Source organism: Charadrius vociferus, unplaced genomic scaffold (genome assembly GCF_000708025.1).
Source record: "Charadrius vociferus isolate BGI_N301 unplaced genomic scaffold, ASM70802v2 scaffold356, whole genome shotgun sequence".
Lineage (NCBI taxonomy): Eukaryota > Metazoa > Chordata > Aves > Charadriiformes > Charadriidae > Charadrius > Charadrius vociferus.
The window spans coordinates 1947371-1972806 of NW_009648717.1; the positions used below are offsets into that span (position 1 = coordinate 1947371).

General features: G+C 37.1%; 1 protein-coding gene across 1 annotated transcript in view; it reads left to right on the forward strand.

Annotated features, from left to right (window-relative positions):
• HERC1 (HECT and RLD domain containing E3 ubiquitin protein ligase family member 1) overlaps positions 1-25436 on the forward strand; it is an 86573-nt gene that overhangs the window by 45889 nt on the left and 15248 nt on the right. The window contains exons 37-58 of the mRNA XM_009886687.1: positions 999-1774; positions 2916-3114; positions 4097-4257; positions 5842-5958; positions 6131-6362; positions 7520-7644; positions 7919-8139; positions 9346-9614; positions 10127-10179; positions 11475-11675; positions 12179-12353; positions 13081-13351; positions 14477-14690; positions 15486-15691; positions 16258-16385; positions 19140-19267; positions 20492-20692; positions 21536-21666; positions 22702-22901; positions 23389-23503; positions 24052-24198; positions 24724-24825. Of these exons, the coding sequence (XP_009884989.1) occupies positions 999-1774; positions 2916-3114; positions 4097-4257; positions 5842-5958; positions 6131-6362; positions 7520-7644; positions 7919-8139; positions 9346-9614; positions 10127-10179; positions 11475-11675; positions 12179-12353; positions 13081-13351; positions 14477-14690; positions 15486-15691; positions 16258-16385; positions 19140-19267; positions 20492-20692; positions 21536-21666; positions 22702-22901; positions 23389-23503; positions 24052-24198; positions 24724-24825 (4372 nt within the window). The remainder of the gene's footprint in view (positions 1-998; positions 1775-2915; positions 3115-4096; positions 4258-5841; positions 5959-6130; positions 6363-7519; positions 7645-7918; positions 8140-9345; positions 9615-10126; positions 10180-11474; positions 11676-12178; positions 12354-13080; positions 13352-14476; positions 14691-15485; positions 15692-16257; positions 16386-19139; positions 19268-20491; positions 20693-21535; positions 21667-22701; positions 22902-23388; positions 23504-24051; positions 24199-24723; positions 24826-25436) is intronic.

Consider the following 25436-nt stretch of genomic DNA (forward strand, 5'->3'; position numbering starts at 1 on the left):
ATTCTTTCAAGTATGCCCATGTGACAGTATAGCCTTAAAGTAAATGTGCCCTTATAATAATTTGAAATATTATTTTAATGAAGTAGAACAGTGCTTGAACATAGGCAAGGTCTTGGTAATGCATTGAATTAAGTTCAGAATGTACCTCCTTAATTAAAACCAGGCTAGAGCTTGCTTTCATTTTTTACGTAGAAGTTTACATTATAAGATGTAAAAACATTTTGGGATAATAAAGGACTTTTAAATCTTCCTTTTATCTGCTGGATATATGGAAAATAGAAGATGTATGGAAATACAGGCTGGTGAATTTTTGTCCTGCTTAGAGTGAAAATCAGTCAAGTGCAACAGTCCTAAATATTACAACAAGTTATCACTGTATGTAGGTGGAGAGATAGACAGACATATATTATATGTGTCTGTTGGGTTTTCTGACTGACCTGTGTTTTTAAAAAGTCAGTCCTCTCTAGGTAATCTGTCCTGACATAACCAGAGACAGAAATATCATAAGCCCTTAGTAGTGTGCTCTGTGTGATGAATAGTTAAACAGGAATGTGAGGTTAATCAAAGTTTTTCCTTAATGTGAAAAAACTTTAGGAATGTTTTCTTTCTAAGCTGTTATACCTATTCACAAATTCAGCTCAGGTCTGATGGTAAAATTTGGCTTAAGGTAGTTTGTCTTAATAGAAGTCTGTTGCATATTTCTAAATAGTATAGCAGAAACCTCTGTCAGCACAGAATTGATAACTTCTATGATGCTTCTGGGTTTTAATGCTTGTTGTCGAAAATCTGTGCATGCTTTGTCGCCTTTGCTCTGATACCATATCTCCCTGTTTTCTGATCATAACCTCATTCCCCCTGTTTACATTTAATTTTTAGAAATAGTTTGTTTATTTTATTAAATATATTTTACATCTTACTTTGCCTACATTATTTCCTGTACTTTCCTCCTGTCTCTCCCTCACTTGCTTTTTCCTGTGTCATTCTGATCTTTATTAAAGCTTCCCAACTTTTTGGTCGCCTAGTGATACTCCATTGTATAATCTGGAGCCCTGCGAACCACTGCCTTTTGATGTTGCAAGATTTCGTGGCCTGACAGCTACTGTGTTGCTGGACCTTACCTATCTGACTGGTATTCATGAAGATATGGGAAAGCAAAGCACGAAGAGACATGAGAAAAAACACAGACGTGAATCTGAAGATAAAGGGGAAGTGGACCAGAAAACGGAGGGTGATGTTGCATCAGATATACGATTAGGACAAAGTGCTGATGATAACAAAGGACATAGTGCTGCAAGCTCTAAGTCAGAAAATGAAATTGCTTCCTTTTCTTTAGAACCATCAACTCTAGGTGTGGAATCCCAACACCAACCTGCTGAAGGAAGAAAAAAGAATCATGAGCATACTCCAAGAAATCATGATATAGTACAGTCAGAAATCAGAGCGGTGCAGCTATCTTATCTTTATCTTGGTGCTATGAAGTCACTTAGTGTTCTTCTTAGTTGTAGTAAATATGCTGAACTACTGTTAATACCAAAAGTGCTGGCAGAAAATGGTCACAACTCTGATTGTGCTAGTTCTCCAGTTGTTCATGAAGATGTTGAAATGCGTGCTGCTTTGCAGTTCCTGATGCGACACATGGTGAAACGGGCAGTCATGCGTTCACCGATTAAAAGAGCTCTAGGACTGGCGGATTTGGAACGAGCACAAGCTATGATCTACAAATTAGTGGTTCATGGGCTGCTGGAGGATCAGTTTGGTGGCAGACTTAAACAAGGTACGTTTTCAAAATTATGGAAGTGTAGTGCTAGATTGTTGGGGGTTTTTAATTTCTATTAATCAATAGTAACAATGATAATACAAATAACAAAATCTTGTAATTTTGTAGTGGTTATACTTCAGAGGAAACTTAACTGGGCAGAGAAATTTTACCAAGATGTTTTACTGTTTTGTAGATATAATAAAGATTCTTTTGCCTTTTCCCCAATTCCTTATTTTAATATAAAGTGAATGCATATCAGTCAATCAGAAATATAAGAGTTTCTAATTTGTCTGCAGTACTTTTTAAAAACGAGCAGTTCTGTATATACTTGCCAGAAGGATTTGTATGTGACGTGAATACCATAAAGTTCGGTGTTGTTAAGTGTGATTGTGTGCAGTCCTGTTAAGAGATGATGTTGAGCACGTGTATGTTCAGGGTGTAAGTAACCTGTGTTTCTGTCTGAAAATCTCTAAATCGGTTGTGGGGCATTGGGGTTTAATTTTCTGGGGTTTTTTTCTGAGATATTTGGCACTGATCTAACAGAAGCTGAAGAGAAAATGTATATCATTCATTTTCTTCTTAAAAATATATGTATTACAGTCTACATGGTCAGGGAAACTATTTAAATCAAAGAAAAAACAAAGAAAAAATATCTAAAATATTAAAGCTAATTAGGGCACTATCTGGTTCTTTACTGTCTTAAGGATGACTTCTAAACCAACCAAAAAAACCCTTCAAAAATCTCTTACTTACACAGCTGAGTTAAAAATAGCTTCATAGTTAATCAGCTCTGTTTCCATGTCTGAGGCTTTTTTTTTTTTTTTTCCCTTTTGCCTAAGAGAATAATCCTAGCTGTTACAATCATAAATCTAAATATCTTAAGATCTAACCAAGGAAATGGCTTCTGTTGTCATCAGGGAAGACTTGTTTGGTGTTTAACTTGGATGGGTATGACAACACCAAGAGCTGATAGACTGATTTCTTTACATAAGTTCATGAGGTTTTGGCAGAAGTATTTGTATGGTGTGCATTTTTGCACACCCCTTTGGGGGGAATTTTAAATAATGATAGTTACTTTTGAAAGTTTAAACACAGCTACTATTTTGCCCTACACAATTATGTTAAATTTCCTGTAACATCCTTTTTTCTGTTGCAGAAGTAGATCAGCAAGTAGAAGAAGGTGATCAGTCTCAGCAAGCCCAAACACCAGTTACAACCAGCCCTTCTGCTTCTAGCACGACATCTTTCATGAGCAGCTCCCTGGAGGATACTACCACTGCTACTACTCCAGTAACTGATACTGAAACAGTTCCAGCTTCAGAATCACCTGGTGTGATGCCTCTCAGTCTTCTTAGGTAAAATGTCTTTATTTGCAGCTTATATGATTTTGTAGCTGTAGGGAACCAGTTGTGATTTATATGCAAAATATGTCTTTAGCTGTCTAAGCCTTTGAAGATGTTAATGTTTGTATTTATTGTCAAGAACTGCCTCTGTGGAGGACAGAGTTTAATTTGTTACTTTACCTTACAGGATGTGTTACTAGGAATAAAAAGCTGTTAAGCTTTTAGTATATGCTGTATATATGTGCAATATCTGAATTCTTTAAGACAGGAGAAAATACCTTCGTTACGTTGTCCTTCCGTTCTCATCTTTAGTTGGTATAGTTTAAATTACAAATTGCTGAAATTCTGTATTTTTAACGAATAGTTATTGATTGCCAAACTAGAGTAGATCTTAGTTTGTGGGTAGCATCCTGCAAGACAAGACCTCATTTTATCCTACGCTCACATACTGAAATAGATACAAGATAAAGATAGTTAGTCTGCAGAGGCTATTTGTGATGTAGAAGGAAATCTGCTTTACATTGCCTAGAGTCCTGTTCTAAGTTTATTAATTCAGCTGATGTGTCTGACTTCTGCTCTTAGAGGCTTTGCACACATAATTTGACACAAGCCAGAACAATGTCCAATTACCAGGACAGTGAAAGTAAAGGCCTCAGCTGATGTATTAGTCAGGCTGAGCTCTGAACAAAGTGGGGAAATGGGAAGATGGAAAGAGTGTTTACTCTTTTATCTCCTAGGACAGCTGTTGATCTATGAGGGGTTTTTTTAGGTGCATACTTAGAATTTAACTTTGCAGACAAAGGTGGTAGGAATAAGCTGTTCCAACGGGGTTTTTCTGCCCACCCCACTGTATGTATTGCACCTTACCCTTACAAAATTCAATTGCTGTAAAGTATGACGTGCCAAGTGCAGTCTAATTTGATCTTTTTCTTGTGTCAGACCTTTTTCAGCATAGCTCTTTTTAATATACCTGTATATTGTCCTTTTTTTAAAGGCAAATGTTCTCCAGTTATCCTACTACAACTGTACTTCCAGCACGACGTGCTCAGACTCCTCCAATATCTTCTTTACCAACATCTCCCTCAGATGAAGTTGGAAGGAGACAGAGTTTGACTTCTCCTGATTCCCAGTCTGCAAGGCCTGCCAATCGTACAGGTAAATTTGTAGTACAAATAGATAGAAATGTGGACAAGTTAGTAAATTTGCAGAAGCTCAGTGTAGTTTCTTACGACCTTGAAAATCAACAGGATTTCTTTTTAATGCAACTTTATGTGCAAAGCATTGTTGAAAACCTTCTAATGACTATCTCAGGACAAAAAGCTGTAGACTGTGTTAACTGTAGACTTTATCAAGCAAATGAAATTAGTTTTTTAAAAGTGGTGGAATTGATTACAAACTACATATATGAAATGAGAATGCAGTATAATTGGTAATAACTTCAAAATGTTAATCTGATTTGGGCTTATTTCCTTGGTTGTGTGCCACTGTTGAGAGCACTAATTTTCTAGCTTTTGTTAAATCGTATACTATGAAGAAAACAAGAATTGGTGTATTTTATGATACATAGACCAGTGTAGCTCCTTCCAATTAATCTTGTTTAATGAGATAGAAAGGGCTGTCCTACCTTCATGGGCTCCTTATACTGCTGTCTGGAAACATGAGGGTACTGGGAGGCTTCTGTTCATAGAAATTTCATTGCTACCTGCGCTGTGCTACTCAAAACAGAAACTTGCTCTATTCCAGCATACATACAGAATGGGATAGCTAGGAGGCTGAGCAAATGGCTGTTTGAGAATCTTGAACTTCTAAAGAGCACAAATGAGTATTGTGATGCAAAGGAGAGAATACTAAAAAAAAAATGCAAGTGCCTATATATGTGTTTTGTATTAAATGAATAGAAGACACTGAGTTAAAGTGTATTCTCCAGATTTCATACTCAGTGCTGAGAAACAAAGTCCATACTTCAAAATTCCTGACTGATAGAACTTTTTGTTCTTGCTCTTACAGCTATGCTATTGATTGGGTCTTTTAGCTGTTTCATTTGTTGTGTAGCAACTTGTCTGCTCAGTTTGTAGCATCTTTGTTCACATCTTTTTCTTTTTTTAACGAGGTGACTTGCTTCTAGTCATGATACAGTCTTTACAACAGTGTTTGTTAGTGTGTTGTTGATGCTTTCGTTGATCAGACCTCACTTTTATGGCAAATGATAAGGTGACTGTGTGTTTTTTGGCAGCAACTGGCCTGTTTAGAGTCCCTTGAAAGACTCTTTGCACAGAAGTATGGCTGTCATCTGCAAAGAGATTTTTCAAATATGTCACAAGCTTAGTTGAACTCTCTTTCTATACCTTAAGAGGAATGCATATTGGTGTGATCTCATAACGTTTCGGATTCTTGGTGATTCGGACCGGGATAACTTTATCTAGTCTACAAGTAGATAATTTGATACAGTTTTAAATGAGAATAAACTTAGAAATATGTTAAAAGAAATAGTTCTTTGAATACCATCAGTATCCTACTTGATTAAAAAGAAGCTTACATAATACATATGTTACCAATAAGAATGAACACCATCTGGTTTCATTACAGAAAGTGTCTTACCTTCTGGAAAGTAGTAGAGAGGAAAGTTGTTAATGGCAATTATTCCCTTATTTGAAGCTAATCCATCAAAGTAAGGTCTAGTAAAGTTAATAGTAAAGAAAGATTTACGCGCTTTACATTTAACATTTTCTGTCTTTTAAGCTTTGTCTGATCCAAGCAGCCGACTTTCAACATCCCCTCCTCCTCCTGCCATTGCTGTTCCATTGTTAGAAATGGGGTTCTCCCTCAGGCAAATTGCAAAAGCTATGGAAGCTACAGGTAATCTATAACTATAATATCAGCTTAAACTGAAAAATTAGATAAATATGAAATAATTTTTTTCCATGGGATACTTAATTTTTAAGTTCTATAGCCATTTACAGGGAAAAAAATTACTTTTTCACCATCAATGATATAATACAATTCTAAGGTGTGGTTTTCCTGCTTTCAGGTGCCAGAGGAGAAGCAGATGCACAGAATATCACAGTGCTGGCCATGTGGATGATAGAGCATCCTGGAAACGAAGATGATGAAGAGCCCCAGTCAGAAGGGACTGCAGATTCACGACATGGGACAATAGTCTCTGGAAGCGGTGGAAAATCTGGTGATCATTGTTATTTGCAGTCACCAGGTGATATCCCTTCTGCTGATGCCACTGAAATGGAGGAAGGCTTTAGTGAAAGGTAAAATGTCATTTTCTCCTAATGCTTGTAATCTGTTGCTGAAACTGAAAATCTCACAAGTTCTTTCTTGCTGACAGAACTTTATGTTGTACTGCCACTTTTGAATTTTGTTTACATGAGTACAAGCAAAGATGCGATTAAATTAGGTGTACATGGTGCATTTATTTTCCAGTACTGTTTGTGCACAGAACTGGGGAATAATGTAACTGAGCATCCTTCCTTCAAAAAAAGGAAAGAGGAACAAAAAAATGAGGGCACATAGCTTACTTTTTTCCTAAAACACCTAGTACTAAAGCAAAATTTCATGGCTTTTTTTTTTTAGTGTATTCATGAACAGGTATTTTTCTACATTTTTCTTTTTAAATGAATTATTGGTTTGTCCAGAGAGGATGAAACTGAATTGAAGCTTACATTCTCAGTCATCTTCATAACGTTAGATCTAAACTATTAACCAAGGAGTTTAACAATTGGTTTTCTTTTGTTTTGTCTTTGATCCTAAAAGTAGTGGTTATATTTTTGAGTGAAACCTATTAAGAATCATACCAGCTTCTTTGTTAATAGGGAGGGTGACAATTACAAGATATATTTTGAAAAAACTGTTTTCAGATTCCTTGAACCTACTGATATATGCATTTTTAGGTTTCCTTGGTCACTTTGTCCCAGGTAAACAGGTTTTATGGAGAACTCAGTTGGAGTTTCATGGAGATTTTAGTTGGGAGAAACAAACTAAGTAACAAGTGTTACTAAGTAACTTAAATTCATGTTTTGCAAAAGATTTTTGGCAAAGGAGGGAATGACTGAGGTAGCTAAACCAGAAATGTTGATTTCATTTATTTTAAAAAGGAGAAGAAACGTAGTTTGAGCTGTAGTTAATGTTGACAACATAAAATGAGCACTCTCCCAAAATTTCTGCGATGCCTGAGCACTACGGAAGCATTGAATAGGTCTTGACGTTGCTGCATCTAATTTGTTTGAGGTAAATCTCACAGATGTGCTGCAGTGGAACTGAAAATTCTTGAATTCCCAATTACCTTTTTTTCCTTCCATGAAAGGAAGGAAAAAAATCCAATAAATATAATCTTAGTATTTTTCCTTATTACTGTCTGTGGCTGTTTAAAACTTGGTTTGATTTACCTGAAAATTACAAATTCTTGTAGCCCTGATAATATGGATCATGTGGATAACGCAGCTTCTGCAAGTGGACCTCCTTCTAGAAGTCGGTCAGCTGTAACGAGAAGACACAAATTTGATTTAGCTGCCCGAACATTGCTAGCACGTGCCGGTAAGTATATTGAAAGACGTCCAAGGTCTTTGCTTATCCAGTAAATGAAGAGGAGGGGATTAGTACCTAGCATGAAAGTTATAAAACTCTCCTTCACCTATGTGTATCAGTGTATGTTTAACGTAAGTGTTTTATGTGGTAATAAGTAGATTATGTTTAGCAGAAGAGTTAAAAACAAAGCAAAAGAACGTTGAAAGTACAGTCATCTTTATTACATGCAAAATAAAAGTTCTACTTTCCTTTCCTGTTTTTTTTTTTTTTTTTTTAACTTCAGCGGGATTATACCGCTCTGTACAGGCCCACAGGAATCAGAGTCGAAGAGAAGGGATATCCTTGCAGCAAGATCCAGGGGCGCTTTATGACTTCAACTTGGATGAGGAGTTGGAAATCGACCTTGATGATGAAGCAATGGAAGCTATGTTTGGGCAAGACCTGGCTAGTGATAATGATATTCTGGGAATGTGGATCCCAGAGGTATTGGATTGGCCTACCTGGGTGTGTGTGACTGCAGCGGGGGCTGCTTTAACTTACTGCTTTTTGCATGTTCATGTTTTTAAATTTAAAGTAACATGCATATGCTTACAGCCTGTTTGAAAATATCTTCCTAAATGCCAGCAATGCTTAAAATCTTGTATTCTGTAGCTTCACTTTTAGATTAGGAATAGTGCTTTCTTGTGTTTCTTGCTCTGCATTTCTACATATACGTAGGGTTTTTTCTCCCCCCAACAGAACTAGTATAGTTGTTTTAATGATACCACTTAGAAATCAAGTAGGTGTTCCAGATTGCTTAGCTGTGTGGGATAACAGAGAGAGCTGTAAATGTTTGTTTTATTTAGGAAAAAATATTTACCAAAAAAAAAAAAATCTGATCTCTAGCAACTTAATTTGCACTTAAATCAGTTTTTCTTAATTCAGTTATGTCACATATTTCATTCTCTGGGAAGGATATAGTGATAGTCCTCACTCAGTTGTAGCATAGCCCACTAAAAATACATTTGACGTGGCAAAGAAAAATAATAACAGCAGCTTGTTAATCTTTAGACTATCCATGTCAGATTAGACAAGCAACCCACCAGACTAAGCTTTTGTCTCTGAATTACGATGTTACCTGACTCTGATGTGGAAGCAAGTTTCAGTATGCATATTGAATTTTTCAGAGAGTTTGTTTCACTGGAACATCACAATGAAATTACTGAGTTAGGACAGAAATGTAATTATATGAACTTTATATTCAGTCAAAACCTTGGAATTTATTGACACAAATGATAAATATTGTTGCTCAGTAAATATAAAGTCCAATTGTTTGGAAAAAAAGGATTATTTTTTCTCTGTTGGATCTAGTTTAGTCAAGTTCTGCGGAGAATCAGATAACTTAAAGGCAGCATTGAATGTGAACTAGCAGAGTTACATGTGAAAACTTACACTGTCAAGAATTTTGAGTCGGGTCTGAAATGAAATAGGAAAATTTCATCCTCTGAAACTTTACTTTTGAATGTTTTTCCTGTTCTGAGATGGTCTGCTCTTCATTATGTCATAAATTGTCTATTTCTGCACTGCTTTTAGACAAGTTAACCATGTAAATATCACTGTGTGTGTAACAGAAATGGGCAGGAACACCCACCGAAGAATATTGGCCTATTTGATATCTAATATGAAGATATTTATTCAGTGCAAATAACATGTGAAAATCTTACTATGCAGCATGTTTGTGAATCTGAAGACAGAGAAGAAGTAGTGGTTTGCGAACTGTGCGAATCCAGTGTTGTCAGCTTCAATCAACACATGAAAAGAAACCACCCAGGTTGTGGTCGTAGCGCAAATCGCCAGGGCTATCGTAGCAATGGTTCTTACGTAGATGGATGGTTTGGTGGTGAATGTGGAAGCGGAAATCCTTACTATTTATTGTGCGGCATCTGCAGAGAGAAATATTTAGCCCTGAAGAGTAAATCTAAAACATCATCTTCTGAAAGGTACAGAAGTGCAAGATGGTGGAATACTCTATGTAAAGAAAGGAAACAAAAATGTCTACTAGCATCAGCATTTTTAAATTCCTAGCAGACTTTGTCTTTATTTATTTTAACTGAGGCTTAAAATCGTTCTCTGTATTCAACAAATGCATATTTAGAAAAAAGGTTGTCTTGATATTTCTGTTTTTTAAATGAAAAACAAGGAATTATTTCTTGGGATGTTGCCTATTCTTATTGACTTTTGAAAACTTCCTTGTTTCAATTTTGTCTGACAGTTCCAGTATTTTTATGAGTCTTTCTCACATTAGTACTGCAAAATGCCCACCTCCTCCATCCCCCCCGACAATTTTAGAAGCCTTTTTGTTTGTCTCTATGTTACTAGCCATTTCCAGAAATGATATATACATTGACCTAACAGTAAAATAATTTAATAGTAAATCCAGTTTAAAATTACTGTGCATGTATGTAAATTGCTAGGTCCATTCAGTTACTTTCTTTGTTATTTTTTCATACAGGTACAAAGGCCAGGCTCCTGATTTAATAGGTAAACAAGACAGCGTCTATGAAGGTATGTTTTTAAGTTGCTGAAGATGTTAAAAACTTCACATTGCAACCTTTATTTTTCCATAAAGGTACTTCCATGCAAATAAACCTGTCATGAAACTGTACATGAAGGTGTACTTTAAAGTCTTCTTCAGACTAGATGTCTTTTAATTTTATTTTTATTTTTTTAGTTCAAATGGGAAAAAAAAATCAGTGACATGTTTTTCCCCACGTCTTTCATCTAAGTAGCCGAAATGGCAAATACTTAACTTTGGGTGACAAGGTATTGTGGGTAGATATTATATCCAGAACTGCACATACAGAGCCTTATGTTCAAATGCATTTCTTGACCTGCCTTTGTAGGAGACATCAATTAGCATAAGTTGAAGTCTCACAAATGGGCCACTAGGCTTATTACTCTTTCTACCTTTGTACTAGCTGAGAGCGTCCTGAGGATGGCTTTCACTTTAAACACATTATTTCTAGTGATTGTAGAAAACCTTTCCCGGGTGATTCTTTGATTCTGGGCCTTTCTGTAGCTTGTATGGTCACAATTGTATGATTTACCACGTTTGTCTCTTTAAGAGTAAATGAGTCGCCCAGAACTTAACAGCAAGTCCAACTTCCAGTAGATAAAAGGTGTTCAGATTCTACTGTATGGGGTATAAGATAAAGCGGGGAGGGATCAGTAAATTTAAGTTGACTTCTGTGTAAATGGTTGGGAAGTGAATGGAATGCATAACTGCTTTCCACCCCACCCCCCCCCTTTTTTTTTCTTGTCCTTCTTTTTTTTTTTTTTTTTTTTTTTTCTGGGAAGGAAAAGCAAAAGCCTGGGTGTATAATTTTTACCTAAGAGTTCATGCATACTTTTTTGATAAATATGAAGATCAGAAATTTCTAGTATCTGTCTTTACTGTTGAGTCCTTTGAAATATGCACCTGTTATCACGATTTAAAGCACAACTGTATGTCTGCGCTTTTCACTACATTCCAGGTTTTGGAGCTGTCTTGTGCTAGATGTGATGACCTCTCATTTTTGTATTTTAAACAAACAGCTACTTTGGTGCTTCAGAGACTCTTCTATGAAACTTCTCTGCAGTAGAAATAAAGATCAAATTTAATGGAGAGGGGCAAGAATGGGATTTTGGTTTTCTGATTTACTATGTTGTGTCTATGTCAACATCAAAAGATGAGATTTTAAGACTACTGTGTTGCAGATTACAATCCACATTTTATACCCTGTATTGGTTTTTTAATTAACTGAAATTATTTGATATTTTAGCTTTTGTAACCAAGTCTAATTATATATCTCCAATTCTAGAAGACTGGGATATGTTAGATGTAGACGAAGATGAAAAGCTGACAGGAGAAGAGGAGTTTGAATTACTGGCTGGACCTCTTGGGTTAAACGATCGACGTATTGTACCTGAACCCGTACAGTTCCCTGACAGTGACCCTCTGGGTGCTTCAGTTGCAATGGTGACAGCCACCAACAGTATGGAAGAAACATTGATGCAAATAGGTAAATGCCTCCCCTTTGGTGTGATTTTTATAGGGGCAATGCAGAAATATTTTGACAGTCTTTCTTGCTTCCCACCATGAGGAAGTGAAGACGGTTCTAAATTGTCCTTTTATTATAGGGGAGTTAGAGAGGAGTGTGAGGCATTTATATTGGCAAAAGGCTTGAAGCTTTGATTTACTTTGATCAGCCTGATGAAATGGAGGATCACTATGTAAGTTTGTAGGCCCCTCTAATGGAAAAGGGAAACAGAGGAATTAATATTAACTTGAGTATTGTCAAGTTGTGCTCACCTGTTTTGGAAAAAAAAGAATAATTAGATTATGGAGTATATGTCAGGAGTGTATTTTCCTCTCTGTCATTACCGCTGTATTTCTGTATGTGTGAAATGTTGAAAAATTAATGAGTAATTTGCAAACAGGAAAAAATTTGCTTCTGCGCCTATTACTCTATGATAATGTTTTGTTTTTCTTTAAATACTAACACAAATCAACCTTATTTCCAAGGTTGTCATGGATCTATAGAAAAAAGTTCTTCTGGCAGGATAACCTTAGGAGAACAAGCAGCTGCCCTGGTAAACCCACATGACCGTGTTATGGCTCTAAGAAGAGTGACAGCTGCCGCCCAAGTCCTCCTTGCAAGAACTATGGTTATGAGAGCACTCTCGCTTTTGTCTGTCAGGTTTGTAGCATCCTTGGCAACGCTTCCACCTTTCTGTTTGGAACCAGTTACCGAGTTATGTCTGACAGGGATGCAATTTTAAGCTGTTTGGGAAAGTGATTCTCATTTTATGTACTTACATCATACTATTAAGAAAAAAAGTTCTCTTAATTTTGTTCTTTTGAACTCTGTCTTCAAACTTTATGAAAGAAACTCCTACATCTTATATGGAAAGTGGACTCTAGTATTATCAGCCATTCAGAACCTAAAGATGCTGTGTCTTTAGTGAGTTTTTGTTCAAGGCAAGTATTAGAACTTAGAGGTAAACATTAGAGGAAAGAAGATGAAGTGAGGGAGTTGATGGGATATGAGGATTTAAAAACTGGCTTTGTGCAAGAATGTGCAGCTATGAAGACATCACAGAGCTCTGACATGTAGTGCATATTGTCGTAGCATAACACTAAGCATGAATTATCCGTCTAACTTTGTTTCTGAATGATTCCAGATAAACTCAGGGATTTTAGATAGGGCGAGCCTAGAATGTGTTTTTATCTTCAGCTTAAAAGAAAAGGAGTGGAGGGGCTGCAATGTCATTTCTCTTTCTTCCCCTTTCCCCCTGCACGGTAACAATGTCCAACTCATCAGACAGGCAGGGTCCACTAACGGTTTGGGAATAGTTTTATCCAAACATAACTTTCTTTTAAAACATACTAACAAAACCAAGAACGTTTGTATTCTTTTTTGACAGTGGTTCCAGTTGTAGCCTGGCAGCTGGTCTTGAATCCTTGGGATTAACAGATATCAGAACTTTGGTTCGTTTAATGTGCCTTGCTGCGGCAGGGAGAGCAGGCCTCTCCACAAGTCCATCCACTGTGTCAAGTTCAACAGAGCGATCTAGAGGAATACATAGCAAAACCAGCAAGCCTATATCTTGTCTTGCCTATCTGAGTACGGCAGTAGGCTGTTTGGCATCGAACACTCCTAGTGCTGCAAAACTGCTGGTACAGTTATGTACACAGGTAGGACTGTTATTTCAACATAAATACTTACGTTAAACTACTTATACATGAGATGAAGCAATCCATTTTGTACATACTGATAACTTGTGTTTTTATCATCTTAATTGTGATGAGATTGCCCTTAGTTTGAGCACAGATTGTTTATATTTTGAAAGAGATGATGTCGTGAACATGCAGCAGGATTTCATATGTATCAGGAAACTTCTAAGCAATCAGAGTAATCAGTTTGTTCTTCTGAGCTTGAAATACTGTGGAGAAATATGAGTGTTGGGTGGGATAATGGATTTTATCATGTTTTAATGCTTTTATCCTACCACCAGCTGCATAATTTTTACAAAGTTCTATAAGCTCCTTAGTTCTTGTTGGTATTATTGATTACTTGATACTTTTTTTTTTTTTAAAATCCCTGGATCTGGATAGTTGGTTCCATTAAGACCGGGTATTCCCCAGGGCAGACGACTTAGAGAATCATGGACTAGTTCAGGTTGGAAGGGGCCTTTAAAGGTCATGTAGTCCAACCCCTGTGCAATGAGCAGGGACATCTTCAACTAGATCAGGTTGCTCAGAGCCCCGTCCAACCTGACCTTGAATATTTTCAGGGATGGGGCATCAACCACCTCTCTGGGCAACCTGGGCCAGTGTTTCACCACCCTCATTGTAAAAAAAATTCTTCCTTCTATCTAGTCTGAATCTTCCCTCTTTTAGTTAGCCCCTTATGCTATTGCAACAGGCCGTGCTAAAAAGTTTGTCCCTATATCTCCTGTAGCCCCCTTTAGGTACTGGAAGGGACTATAAAGTCTCCCCAGAACCTTCTCTTCTCCAGGCTGAACAACCCCAACTCTCTCAGTCTGTCCTTATAACAGGGGTGCTCCAGACGTCTGATCATCTTCGTGGCCTCCTCTGGACCTGCTCCAACAGGTCCATGTCTTTCCTGTGCTGAGGGAAATTCCATATTATACATGATCTTTGCCTGTTAAAATAAAAGTGGATGGGAGCTGAGAATTACTGGGAAAAAATGGCAAATCTTTAAAACTCTGCATGATTTATTCAACTAAAAATGTTTTCCAAAATGGTGTTTTCTGTTTGTTCTGGGTTTTTTTATTGTCTTTAATTATTTATTTTTAGAATTTGATTTCTGCGGCAACTGGTGTAAACTTGACAACAGTTGATGACCCAATTCAGCGAAAATTTTTGCCGAGTTTTTTAAGAGGAATTGCAGAAGAAAACAAACTTGTCACATCTCCGAATTTTGTGGTTACTCAAGCACTCGTGGCGTTGTTGGCAGACAAAGGGGCCAAACTGAGGCCAAATTATGATAAAGCAGAAATTGAAAAGAAAGGTATGATACAGCTTTGTTTTTAAATGTTATTTATCAAATCTTCAATTCCTTATTTGTACTTAAGGAGAGACTTCCCAGATTAATGTGTAAATAAATATACTCTCAAAAATGTACAAGACTTGTTTTAATCAAAACAGTTCTATAGTTTATACACAAATTTTACTTAGAAATATGATCCTATTACATAGTTGCATCTTTTACCACTTACCAAAAAGTGTGTGTATTCAAAGCCATGTAGCTAAAACTTTCAGCCTCCGTTGTACCACCTAGTGAATTTAAGGGGAATACTGCCAAAATACTGTTGGCTTTCTGAGGCAGAAAGTTGTGCTGCCTCTGCTGTGAGAGGTCAGGGAGCCAAAAATCAACTGCTGTGCCTCGGCACCGAGCTGTTGCTGTGTTAATGGGAAGGAAGGACATAGCAGTGACAGCAGCTTATCTCTGTCAGAGGCGGCATTTTCCTGTTCAGAAAGCACTTGCTCTTGAACAACTATTTTCCATGTGGTGGGAACAGAGAGTACTCCTAATTCTATTCTTCGGATATTTTTGTGAAATTTTAAAGGGGGTTATTTTTCTCTTAGTGTCAGAAGAGTGTGCTTGTCTAATAGTTAACGTGATTGCAACGTTCTTATAAGTTGTTTGTTAATCCCTTTCTTTTTTTCTGGAAATTATGGCTAATGCTGTGTTCATTTGTGTAATCCTGTTTGGTACTCATCTAGGCATCATCTCATTGTTTTGTTTAAGCAGGTTTAATTGCCCATTTGTATGCCCATCCTTCCTATGATCCTTCTGCTGTAGGCCCTCTGGAGCTGGCTAATGCACTAGCAGCTTGCTGCCTCTCTTCAAGGTTATCTTCACAACATAGGCAGTGGGCTGCTCAGCAGCTGGTGCGAACTCTCGCAGCACATGATCGAGATAATCAAACTGTTCCTCAGACCCTCGCTGATATGGGGGGAGACTTAAGAAAATGTTCCTTCATAAAACTAGAGGCTCATCAGAACAGGGTAAGCATGATTTCCCCCAAAATTGCATGCATTGTAATACTCTCTTTTGTTGAATACAGCAAAAGTAAAATACTATTTTTTTACAAATATAGACTGAAATGATTTCCCACAAGAAGTAATTTTTTGGTGATAAAGTTATGCTTGAGGGTACCTCTGATGCAGAAAAATGCTTGGGTGCTTTGAAGCTTCAATTAAAGGGGACATGAAAGTGTCCTCACGGTACCTGAAGTCAGCAGAATCACCCTAAATCTTTTCTTAGACTTGATCTTAATTTGCATTATTTTTTCTGTTACAGTAGTTAACATCTTTGTCCAGTATCCTGTGCAGTAGTGGCCTGTGGAGCCGTGGGTCTGAAAAAAGTGTAGCATCCTTTAAAGCACGCTTAATTACAGTACACGATACTGTAAAAGTAGAAAAATATATCTTATTTCATTGTTACAGTGTATTTCAATAATGTAGCTAATACTCTGTCCCATTGGTTAATGTTTGCCTAATATTAGTGAACAAACATACCTAAGCTTTAGATTTAAATTCCATTTTTGCCATGATTACTTTGGTATTTGCAGGTCATGACATGCGTTTGGTGCAATAGAAAGGGACTTTTGGCGACTAGTGGAAATGATGGCACCATAAGAGTGTGGAATGTTACAAAGAAACAGTATTCATTGCAGCAAACGTGTGTGCTCAACAAGCTGTAAGTTGATTCTTTATAACAGTCAGATATTTAATTTAAGCTGTCATTGTGCAAGATAATGAAAAGAGCCAGCTCTGCAATACCTCCTGCACAGACGTTCTCTCATTTTTTTTCTCTGGGACCGTTGCTGTGTTTATGGCGTGCAAAGTAAATTAAATATCTTAAAACTGAAAACAGAACTTAAATATCAAGCTGATAAGAGTCAGTATAAAGAGATCATGTGAAAGCTGTTTAAAGATATTCTTAATTAATTCATATAATGAGAAATGGGCAAAACGAAAACTGTATGGGACTGTCATATGAATACTGTCACATGAACTTGTGAATACCCCTTCAGTGGGTTCCAGTGGACAGTTCCAATGTCTGGCGTGATAATTATGAAGGGATAGAGCGTACCATCAGCAAGTTTGCTGATGACACAAAACTGGGAGGAGTGGCTGACACGCCAGAAGGCTGTGCCACCATACAGCGTGACCTGGACAGGCTGGAGAGTTGAGCAGAGAGAAACCTTATGAAATTCAACAAGGGCAAGTGTAGGGTACTACACCTGGGGAGGAATAACCCCATGCACCAGTACAGGTTGGGGGCTGACCTCCTGGAGAGCGGCTCTGTGGAAAGGGACCTGGGAGTCCTGGTGGACAACAGGATGCCCATGAGCCAGCAATGTGCCATGGTGGCCAAGAAGGCGAATGGCATCCTGGGGTGCATCAAGAAGAGCGTGGCCAGCAGATCGAGAGAGGTCATCCTTCCTCTCTACTCTGCCCTGGTGAGGCCTCATCTGGAGTACTGCGTCCAGTTCTGGGCTCCCCAGTTCAAGAAAGACATGGATCTGCTGGAGAGGGTCCAGTAAAGGGCTACAAAGATGATGAGGTGATTAGAACATCTCTCTTATGAGGAAAGGCTGAGGGACTTGGGTCTCTTTAGTCTAGAGAAAAGAAGACTGAGGGGGGATCTTATTAACGCTTACAAATACTTAAAGGGAGGGTGCCAGGGGGATGGGAGCAGTCTTTTTTCAGTGGTGCCCAGGGATAGGACGAGAGGTAATGGGCACAAACTTAAACACAGGAAGTTCCATCTTAACATGAGGAGGGACTTCTTTACTTTGAGGGTAGTGGAGCACTGGCACAGGCTGCCCAGGGAGGGTGTGGAGTCTCCCACTCTGGAGACATTCCAAACCCGCCTGGACGCCGTCCTGTGCAACCTGTTGTAGGTGACCCTGCTCTGGTGGGGGGTTGGACTAGGTGATCTCCAGAGGTCCCTTCCAACCCTGACCAGTCTGTGATTCTGTAATTACGATTGTGGTGGTTTGAGTCAAGTGTGAAAAAAGAATTTGTGACTGCTGGGATTCAGGAACTGAACGTAATTCTTTGTGAGTGTGTCTGGGAAGCGCTTTTGTATCATTGGAATGTGTCCCAAAAAGAAGAAAGAAAAAGAAAAGATTAAAATCTAATTCTTCAGTTCAGCTTAGATGAATTTAACTCAGGAGAACAAAGATACAATAGTGAACTAGAAGGTTGTTCCGTGATGATTTCTTAGTCATAGTTTTAGTTCTTGTTTGCTTGCTACTGTTTGATGCTGCCTTAAAAGGAGTAAACGGAATGACATAACTTGACTTCAGAAGATAGTCATGAAAGCAGCATCTTCCTTTAACAGAGATCTTCTGTTATTCTTGTGGCAGAAAAGTGTACGTCCTGTACAGTAGCTTCAGAATTCAGTACTTTCATGGGCTTCATTGCTAACAATTTCAATAATGGCTTTAAATACAAATGAAGCACAATTCTATTTGTATTCTTTATTGCAGTGAGTAAGTGCTAGTTCATCTTTAAAGGTAGAATTATTTTTTTTAGCCCTTAGAGATGAGCAGATGAAAAGGCATTATCCATTCTTTTTGATAGAATTATCTCCTCTTTCTGTGAGAATGCTTTTTCTGAGTTCAGAGGACCATTATTTAAATGCTACTAGATTGCTATGCCCTGGTACAGTATTACTACCTGTTATGTTAACTTTTTATGTTAATGTTGTTACATGTGTTATGTTATTAAGTTAATGTTGTTAACAATAGTTACAACATCCAATTACCTGCTGTATTCACACATTAAATGTCTCCTGCTTAAGCAAAAACACACCGAAGGTATGTCTTCTGTATCTTCAAAAATGCAGGGGTGACGCATTATTTGGCCTACAATATGCATCTTGGCAATACTATAGCCTTCATTTTCCTGTTACTAAAATCAGTAAAAATTGTGTGTTGTGTATGACCTTAAGGGCAATAAAACATACCTGTGGTCCCATTACAGTTACAAAGCAGACTTTAAAATAGAATTTTAGAACAGTGTAACAACATTTTAACAGGAGGAAGAGTTTAAGCTACAATTGAGAGCAAGATGTACCTTTTAATTGTCCAACTGTTCTGTTTCATTTCATGATTTCCCAGAAAGTTTTGCCCTCACCAAAGATGTTAAATTTGTTAAACTTGAGCTATAAATAGGTACAGTTAAACATAATTAAACTTCTTTTTCTAATTGAGACCTAACTTCAAATTTCTTACTGTAGAGATGACTAGTCTCTCATTCTGTAATTTGAAGTGCTTTTAAGTAGAATATAGAACCCTGAGCAGAAAAATCTATCATGTAAATCTGCAGCGATGACAGGAGGGCTCCAGATTTTTAACTCGTATATTTCATTAATTCTATGTTTTCCGGTCTGCTTAAAGGAAATGCCCTTTTTTAAATGCATTATTTTTTTCTATTGCAGAGAAGGTGATTCTGAAGAAAGTCTGGGATCACCCAGTGACCTTAGTTTGTCTCTTGTCTGTTGGAGCATCAGTGGCAAGTATCTGGCTGGAGCTACAGAAAAGATGGTGAACATATGGCAAGTCAATGGTACGCTCTTAGCTACCTGTGACACTTTATGATACAACATATTTCTAGGGAAGCTGCTAAGTTATTGAATATTTGTTTACCGAAGTATTTAATTGTGTGCGCTCTCCAGTTTAAATGCCTACCATCTTCCGTAATGTCTTGTAAACCTAATTAAATAGAGGAAGGCACTAACCACGAATGGATGTGTGATTTACAATTAGTTAAATAGAAAACTGAGCAGCAGATGAGTCCTTGTTGAATCAAAAGTTTAGGTGTGAGACTCGATCACTCTTGGCAGTTTTTGTTTGTAAATACTGTCTTCCTATAGTCTGCAAGAATTACCTTTCCACATGCAACAGGGAGAACGTGAAAATTGACTGAAATAGGTGGATGGAAGGACTGCTAGAGTGATCAGCTAGATGGAATATCTTCTAATGAGAGTAGAATGAGTGAGCTTGGTTTACTTATTTGAACAAAAGAGTCTTGGAGAAGGAAGCTTAGAAATAAATACATTAGGAAGACAAACTTTAGGAGAAGCCCAGGGAGAAAAAGCAGCTGTGTAAGCAAATGGATAGTGTTGACACAAGAAGAAATGTAAATAAATCGGCCATGAATAAATTCAGGAAGGTTTCTAATGTTCAAAAGATTGTGATCTCATATTTTATAAGGAGGAGTAACAACCGGGCAAGATACACTATAAAATGAATTAGCTGAATTTGAGATTTCATTGTGATAGAGAGGACTGAACCTGATCCAGGAAAGGCCCTTTCCAATTCCTTGGTTCGGTTTGCGAGCATCTTCTTTCTCTTACATTTTTACTGTCATTTGTGCTGCAATTAACTAATCCAGCAGAATACCTTTAGAACTCTTGTGAGAGAGGCTATTAATCACTCTGAATTTGTAATCTCTGAAACTTCATTCTGTTGTTTTACACTTACAAAAATCACCAGTTACACTGCCCATGTTAACAGTCCACAGGAAGAGTATAAATTTACTGAGTATTGAAGAATTTAGCTTCCTTAAGAAAACTGTGTAACTTGATGGAAAATTGAGATTTGTTAGCTAGATTTTGTGTCAATGTGGATTAGTGGACCATTGCTTCATAGGCTTGTAATTTACATGAATTTGTGGTATGTCTTGGCTGTAAATGGGTTCTCTTGATATTTTCCCAAGGAAAGTATTTTTGCTATTCTCTTTTCTTTATGAAGATGAAGTAGTTTTTAAAAGATTTTTTTGGGCTCCTAGGAGGAAAAGGATTATTAGATCTTCAGCCTCACTGGGTATCTGCTCTAGCTTGGCCAGAAGAAGGGCCAGCTGCAACATGGACGGGAGATGCTCCAGAATTATTATTAATTGGTCGTATGGATGGATCTCTTGGTCTTATAGAAGTTGTAGATATTTCAACCATGCATCGGCTAGAACTGGAACACTGCTACAGAAAGGATGGTAGGTCACTGTATCAGTATTTAAATAAAAATTAAAACTATTAATCCTTCCCCCACTCCCTCTTTTTTTTTTTTTTTTAATTGAGAAAGTCTATAATCTCATTTTTTTATTATTGTACATGGGGTATGACTTCTGGTACCTTACCTGGAAGCATCATTCACTTGCATTCATGATACGAGAAAAGTCTGTGGGATCTCCATCTGCACCCTGATTCCTCTACAGCAGAGGCAAATCTAGTCAAATCCTGACATTCCTTGCCATTTTATAAACTCAATATAGATTCCCTACAGTGTCTGTTCTGTCTACAGACAGCACGTAGTCAGTGTCATTTGAATTACTGCTATTTTCGCTTTATAGTTCCATTCCAGGGAACGTCAAGTAGCACATCTTTGGTAGCATTGTGTGGGTTTGCTTATTGCTTCTTCATGAAATGTGCAAATTTTGGGGGGAGAATCAAGTGAGGTAGTACCTGTGTGCTAAGAAAGGCTCAAATTGTTTTCTGTGCTTTTCTTAGAAGCATCCCTATCTCAGATACGTGTATAGGATTCAGTCTATTTTTTTTCTTTTCCCTAGCATAGGTCTTTTCACCGTGTTGGGAATATAAATTAAATCTTTTTATTAAGAAGAATGAAAAAAACTATTACAAAATAATCTTGACAGCTGTCATTACAGTGACACTCAGTCTTATCTTTACCTTACAAATTCAAGGAAATTTTCAGACCAAAAGTATGTTAAGTAACCTTAAGGGGGATGGACTTCATATTTTAGACAGTTGCACTGAAAACCTCTTTGACAGGAGTGAAGTTCAATTTAGTTTAATTTTTGTGTTGTCTGTTTACGTAGTGTCGGTCACATGCCTTGCCTGGTTCAGTGAAGACCGACCATTTGCAGTTGGCTATTCAGATGGAAAATTGCTAATAGGAACAAAGGAACCACTTGAAAAAGGAGGAATCGTTCTAGTTGATGCACATAAGGTACAGTTAGTCTTTTTAAAATTAATGTGTAATTTTTGTGGGTAAAGATCTGTTTAAGCCCTTTTCTCTATTTGAAAGCTATTTATAAAGTCAATACATACTTATTTCTAATACACATATTGTACACAATATATTTTAAAGAACAGTCTACCAAATTTTTTTTTTAAAAAGGAAAAATAAATTTTATAGCCTTTTTTGCTATTGGAGATTGTGAAGTGTATGTACATACAGCGACAGAAGTGTTTTAAGGACACAGCTGTGCGTGTCTGGATTTAAGACTAGTTCTTTTAATCTGTAAAAGTGCTCATATGAAATTTTAGTTATGTCACACGTGTTTTTAAAGCTTAAGTTCCTGTGCAGAGCAAAAGACATGTTTCCAGTTGTGCAGCAGCAATGGTTTAGAACCTTTGCTTGGCTACTATGTAATAATAAGTCAATAATACTCCATAAATGATTTGTTAGGCAAAGAGGAAAATTCCACAGGTTTAGGTGTAGTAAAAGCATCTTGAGTGTTTCTGTGAACTGGTCTTGGTATTTGAAGCATGGTAGTCACAGAAGTGAGCATGCTGTGACTATAAAACTGTGCTTGCCTTTTCCACTATGGGCTGTTCTCCTTTCCTACCTCAGTTAGACTACAAACTACATCTGGCCCATTGCCTAATAAGTTTATGAACCATGTACCATTAAGGTAATTCATATTACAGTTCCATAATATGAAAACAGAAGAAAAAATTGTCTACTTCTTTGGGGGGAAAAAAACCCAACAAGGTGTGCAATGAAAAGAGAACTTTTTTTTCCCCCTATGCTTTCCCTTTAGTTTCTCTCAGGAACTTGGGATTTCATTTTAATTTGATAGCTCTGAAAAGTATTGTTATGATTTCATAATTGGAACTCACTATCTCTGTAACGATTTATTTGAGAATAAGACATTCTTTGTTATTAATTATTAGACATTACATCAGCTCTGAGAGTTAAATTTTCTCTGTTCTTACTGTGTTACTTCATACTGACTTTTAATTTTTTTTGATCCAATAGGATATGATTGTTAGTATGAAGTGGGATCCAACTGGTAAGATTCTCCTGACGTGTGCCAAAGAAGAAACAGTAAAACTCTGGGGGTATATGGGAGGATGTTGGAGACGTCTGCATTCACTGTCCCATCCAGCTTTTGTGAATGGCATTGCCTGGTGTGCTCTTCCAGGGAAAGGACCCAAGTTGCAGCTTTTACTTGCTACGTATGTAATTGTTTTTACTGTTTCTATAGCTCTTTTACAAATCTTTTCTACCAGTCTTTAGTGTCCACAGCAAAGAAAAGTTTTGTCTTTTTTCAAAAATAACCTTAGTTCAGTAAGCCGGTTGCCATGAGCTCCATGAGGCTTCAGCCTTCAAGTGGAAAGAGAGGCTCTGGTCATGTTACCAGCTGCTTTCTCCATGCCATAAGACCTGTGTGTGGTGATCCTGCATGAAATTTTTTTGCTTCATCCAAATATTTTTTCTGAGAGTATGTTGTCAGTAAAAATTCAAAAGCTAGGGGAGGAAGGAACAGGAAAAAACACATTTCTCCATTGGGAACATGCCTTTCCACTTTAGATTAATTGATATGATATAGTTGTATAGGAAGATGGTGAAGACTACTGATATTTTAAGTTAATACCAGACCACTGATATTTTGTTAGTTAATACCTCTACTTTGTTTTTCTGATTTATCCTGACTTCCTTTAGAGGATGCCACAATGGTTTGGTGTGTGTCTGGACTGTTCCCCAGGACATAGTAATCGCATTGCAGTCCAGTTCAACTTGCGTAGAAGGATGGTGGGACCAAGAAACAAGTGCCAAGGTAAAAGGAGTGAATGTGGTGTTTAAGAAAATTCTCTTTGCTTGTTTTGAAACTGGGGGAGGAGAAGAATGTGAGCGAGTTACTCAAATCTCAACATTTCCTGAGAGAATACATTTGCTAAAAAAAGTTTATATTGCTTTTGTATATGTGTAGGCATTTTCAGAACAGGAAATGAAAAATCATAGGTTTAAATGAATGTCTGTTGGCTAAAGATTATATATTGATTTGTTTTCATTTTTTTAAAAATTGCTAAATTTATACTAAAATTTAATGAGTTTAAATTTTTTTCTAGATAAAATTAAGACAAAATTAATTTCACCAATGTAAATTGTAATGTGGTCTTTAGTTTTGATGGCATTTTGTAAGGGGAGAAAAGATGATAATGTGGCAAAGATATTTGTAAAATACTACCATAGTACTGGTCTTTTTTATTATCTTATGGAAACTACTCCATCTCTATGGATGATCAGTATTTATTGCAGAAGCTGTTACACTCTTCCATTCTCTGTAAATAGTTCAGTGTTCCGTAACTATGAAATAATTTTCAGGATGAATTCAGAAAAGCAGTGGAAGTCAAGTGTGTATTTCAACTGAGAGGACATATTACTCCTGTTCGGACTGTTGCATTCAGTCCCGATGGACTGGCATTAGTATCTGGTGGACTTGGTGGTCTCATGAATATTTGGTCTTTACGGGTAAGATCATCTTTGACATGTCATGATTCTTTTTTTAGTATGAGTATGTAAAATAGTGAAGGCTTCAGACTAGCTTGCTTTTTTTTCTTTTTTTTTTCCTAGCTTGTTAAAATAATTAGAGAAAGCATAGTATAAAATTATAAATAATAAAAAGTAAATTGAAATTGTACTTAACATTGAAGTATTTTATATTTTATGGTTCTACTATTGATTCATTCTGTAGGCCCGGTCATGTTACCTAGCCTCTGCAAAACCAGCCACTCTATACTTGGAAACAATAGTCTGTGACTTTGAGAACTTTTCCAAGAGTCAGATAATGTTAATTATTAAACACTTCTAAATCCTTAGTTATGTTATCTCCTTAATATGATAAAAATGCTAGGTATTTTTTGGCTTTTGGTATAAACATTGAAGTTTTTAAATAGCTATTAAACCGCTTGGGAGAATATCAGGAGTGTGATTGTATACATTTAAACAGAAAAGTAGGTGTGCATACACACTGACTCAAAATGCTTCTTTCCTTAGGATGGCTCAGTATTACAGAGTGTTGTGATAGGTTCTGGAGCTATTCAGACTGCAGTATGGATACCTGAAGTGGGAGTAGCTGCTTGCTCTAACAGATCAAAGGTGATACTATGCGTTAAACTAATGTTCTTTCATTTTTTTTACTAAAAGAAATGCTATTTATCTGTCTTTATTTTTCCTTTCTCTCGTCCGCCTGCCCCCCCCCCCCTTTTTTTTTTGAATTATGCAGAAAGAAATATCTGTCTAATTCTGTTATATTTTCAAGGCACATAGTTTTGGCTTTCAACTATCACCTGACCCTAAAAAGGCTGGGGTTTATTATAGTATCCCATGTTAATTTGGAGGGGAAGGGTGGAATCCTTCTGAGCCGGTGGTTATAAAGGGTGCTGTACACCGGTTACATCAGCTTATCTGTTTAAGGGCAGCAGCCGTAAATGGACACTGAAAATAGGCAGAAGACAGATTTTTATTTTTTTTCCTTTACGCAGCATGACGAAATGTTTCATTTCCCCCAGCAAATAAGATATTTCAGCGAGCTAACTTAATCTAAAGCATCCTCAACCTCAGAAATTTTTAAGGAGCAGCAGAATTTACTTCAATGTTTGCTGTGTCAGGAGTTGCTGGCATCTGAATAGAAGTCTCATAGCAGCTGATTATTGCAAAAGTTGGTATTTTTTGGGAATGAAGATACATGTGGCACAAGTTATGACTCC